Here is a 3,072-nt window from a genome sequence, read left to right as displayed (position 1 = left end):
CTTCCTTGCCCCCGGGGAGGGGGCCCTCGGGGGCACCCTGGCGACCCCCGCCAGTGCTGTGTGGTGGGGCCGGGGCCGTCCGTCCGGTGAGAACCGTCCCTTGCAGGTGAAGAGGAAGCTGAACTTGGAGACAGATCACCAGTACATAGCAGAGAGCCTGCCGGTGGGCCGGGGCAAGACCAGGAACCCTGCCAAAGGTACCGGCTCCTCTCCACCCGACCCCTCCCGGGGCAGGGCTCTGGCAGCCCTGCTCTGCTGCCACGGGCTGGGCCGTGCCTCCAGGCTAGTCCCTCTATGGCACCCTGGAGAGGCTGCTTCTGGCTCTCTCTCCAGCCTGGCCTGGTGGCATGCTTGTCCTGCCTGTCTGCTGGGCACCAGACCAACTCCCTGAGATGGAGCTGTACCTGCCACCATGGTGCCAGTGCACTGTCCTAGGTGGACCCTCCATCATCTGCTCTCTGAGCCTTGTCTGGCAGCTTGGTGTGACAGCCAGGCTTGTGGGCACAGAGCATGGGTGTTAGAGCCTGCAGCATCCTTCCCGTGGAGGACACGGGGAGCTCACTCCCTTGCCCTGAGAAAACAGATGGGTTTCAGGGTGTCAGTCCTTGTCCCTGGTCCACAAGCCATTTGTGAGCTGGAGGGGGGGAATGTTTTGGGACCTCTCAGCTCCAGCACTGGGTTTCCTCTGTGGCTAAATCCCACTTGTCCTTGGTGGCTGGCAGGGGCAAAGTCTCCTGGAGAGAAGTCCCGCTATGAAACCTCACTGAACCTCACCACCAAGCGCTTCCTGGAGCTGCTGAGCCAGTCGCCTGATGGTGTGGTGGACCTCAACTGGGCAGCTGAGGTCCTGAAGGTGCAGAAGAGGCGCATCTATGACATTACCAATGTCCTGGAGGGTATCCAGCTCATCACCAAGAAGTCTAAGAACAACATCCAGTGGCTGTATGTCCCTGGGCCGGGCTTGTGGGGCTGTCCCTGGCTGTCCCCTGGGATGGGAGAGCCACCCAGGCCAGGCTTGAGATGCAGTGGGTTCTTGCTGGGATGGAGGAGGTCAGAGTGGTGTCAGTGGAGCTGGGGGTTGAGTCGTGGCTCCCCCTTCACATGGTCCACAGTCCCAGGCCATGGCTGTGCTCTATTGAGGGTGGCTTTCAAGCAGCATTGGTATTCCTGTGTCAGCTGCAAGTCCCCCCCCAGGTTCCCTGAGCCTGCCTGGGGGGTTGAGGGCTGCATCCAGGCTCAGGGAGGAGACCCCGGGGCTGTGCCCTACTGGGAAGTCCCCCCAAGGCTGGTTCTCTGGGTATGGCGTGGGATTTGGCATGGCCCAGGTGGGGACGGTACCTGGGGACAGTCACAGTTGGAGGCAGAGGGAGCCGTGGGATTTAGCTTCTGATGGCCACGGTGCTCCCCAGGGGCAACCAGGCCATGGTGGGGGCCACTGGTCGCCACCGGCCGCTGGACAAGGAGCTGCGGGAGCTGCAGGCAGCCGAGCGGCAGCTGGACGAGCTCATCCAGATGTGCACGGTGCAGCTGCGCCTGCTCACCGAGGACCCGGCCAACCAGCAATATCCTTTGGTGCAGGGCTGGGCTGGTGAATGGGTCGGGGACGTGGTCAAACCCAGAGCTGAGCTTGGGTGTGTTGTGGGGAGGGCGTTTTGCAGCCCAGCTCTGCTCCTTGACCCACCACACCGCAGCCTACGTGACCTGCCAGGATCTCCGCAGCGTCGTGGACCCCTCGGAGCAAATGGTGATGGTTATCAAAGCCCCTCCAGAGACCCAGCTGCAGGTCTCGGACCCAGCGGAGGTGAGCTGGGGCCACTCTGCTCCACGTGTCTGCAGAGCCCTCGGCAAAGCCCAGCCCAGGCTCCCTGGGGGTCCTTGTGACTCCTTGGCTCACTGCTCTCCCCTTTCCCAGGCTTTCCAGGTCTCTGTGCAAAGCACTCAGGGTCCCATCGATGTCTTCCTCTGCCCTGAGGACAGCTCGGGGGTCTGTAGCCCCGTCAAGAGCCCCTTCAAAGCCCCTGCAGAGGAGTCCTCTCCCGGCCGTTCGCAGCCTGGAGCCTCCCCCCTCCTGCATCCTGCCCGGGACGGGAGCGTGGCACTGCTGCCCAGAGAGCCAGGTGGGCAGCTGGGGCAGGGGACAGGGGGCAGGGCTGGTGGCATGGGGGCTCTTGCTGCGTTTGCAGCTGCAAGCCCCTCTGCTGTTGGCACAAGCAAGGAGCTGGAGGCATCAGCAAGGCAGGGAGGTGGGAAGGCAGGCTCTCATGTATAGCCAAAACCTGCTTTTTTGGGTGTTTTTTGCAACTGTTGTGAAGATTTATAGATGCTTCCTATTCCTGCAGAAACGCTGCTGCCAGGGACGAGCGAGCTGCCCAGCAAAAGCCCAGCAGAGGAGGTGAGCCTCTCGCCTCTGGCCTCCATGGATGCCTTCCTGGAGCAGAGCAGGGAGGACTTTTCAGGTTTCCTGGCAGACGAGTTCATCAACCTGTCGCCGCCACAAGTGCAGGACTATCACTTTGGGCTGGAGGAGGGCGAGGGCATCAGCGAGCTCTTTGACTGTGACTTTGGGGACTTCACGCCCTTGGACTTCTGAAGCCCTTCCTGGGTGCTCACAGGGGAGCTGCTGGGGGGCTGAGGGGGCCCCCCCTCTGCTCCTGCCCTCGCGAGCAGGGCAGGCAGCCCCTCCAGCCCCAGCACCCGCAGCTACTCTCCCTGTCACTCCTCGCAATATTGCCACCCCCCCCAGCCACAGCACCTGCAGCTACTCTCCCTGTCCCTCTTCGCAATATTTTCTTCTTAGCCCTGCAGCTAAGGGGGCTGATGGTGTCCCCAGCTCCAGCCTCATGAGGAGGATGCCAGGTTGGGGGGCCCAATCTTGGGGGACCCCCACAGGGCCTTCCTTGGTCATGTGGAGGTTGCCCAGGGCAGAACCGTTGCCCCCCGCGGGTGCCTGTTACAGAGCTTTAAGCAGTCCTGTGTATAGATTTGATTAATTTATTATTGTCCCCTGGGGACAGCGTTTGATTTTGGGGGGGGGTTGGGGGAACTGTGCAGCAGAGTGGGGGTGCTGAGAGG

The 3,072-nt window shown here is 62.2% G+C and overlaps 1 protein-coding gene across 1 annotated transcript; it reads left to right on the top strand.

The window, feature by feature from the left end:
* Positions 1 to 106: 106 nt before the first annotated feature.
* On the top strand, positions 107 to 2,590 carry E2F1 (E2F transcription factor 1; the record flags this gene model as incomplete). The annotated part of the gene is made up of 6 exons (XM_008940661.1): positions 107 to 197; positions 723 to 942; positions 1,410 to 1,562; positions 1,687 to 1,801; positions 1,913 to 2,117; positions 2,340 to 2,590. Coding segments are annotated over 6 exons (1,035 nt in total), but the record flags the coding sequence as incomplete, so codon positions are not given.
* Between the last annotated feature and the right edge of the window lie 482 nt (positions 2,591 to 3,072).

This window comes from Merops nubicus, unplaced genomic scaffold (genome assembly GCF_000691845.1).
Source record: "Merops nubicus isolate BGI_N331 unplaced genomic scaffold, ASM69184v1 scaffold43245, whole genome shotgun sequence".
Taxonomy (NCBI): domain Eukaryota; kingdom Metazoa; phylum Chordata; class Aves; order Coraciiformes; family Meropidae; genus Merops; species Merops nubicus.
The sequence above is the reverse complement of the archived record's forward strand: the minus strand, read 5'-3'. Positions and strand labels throughout refer to the sequence as shown.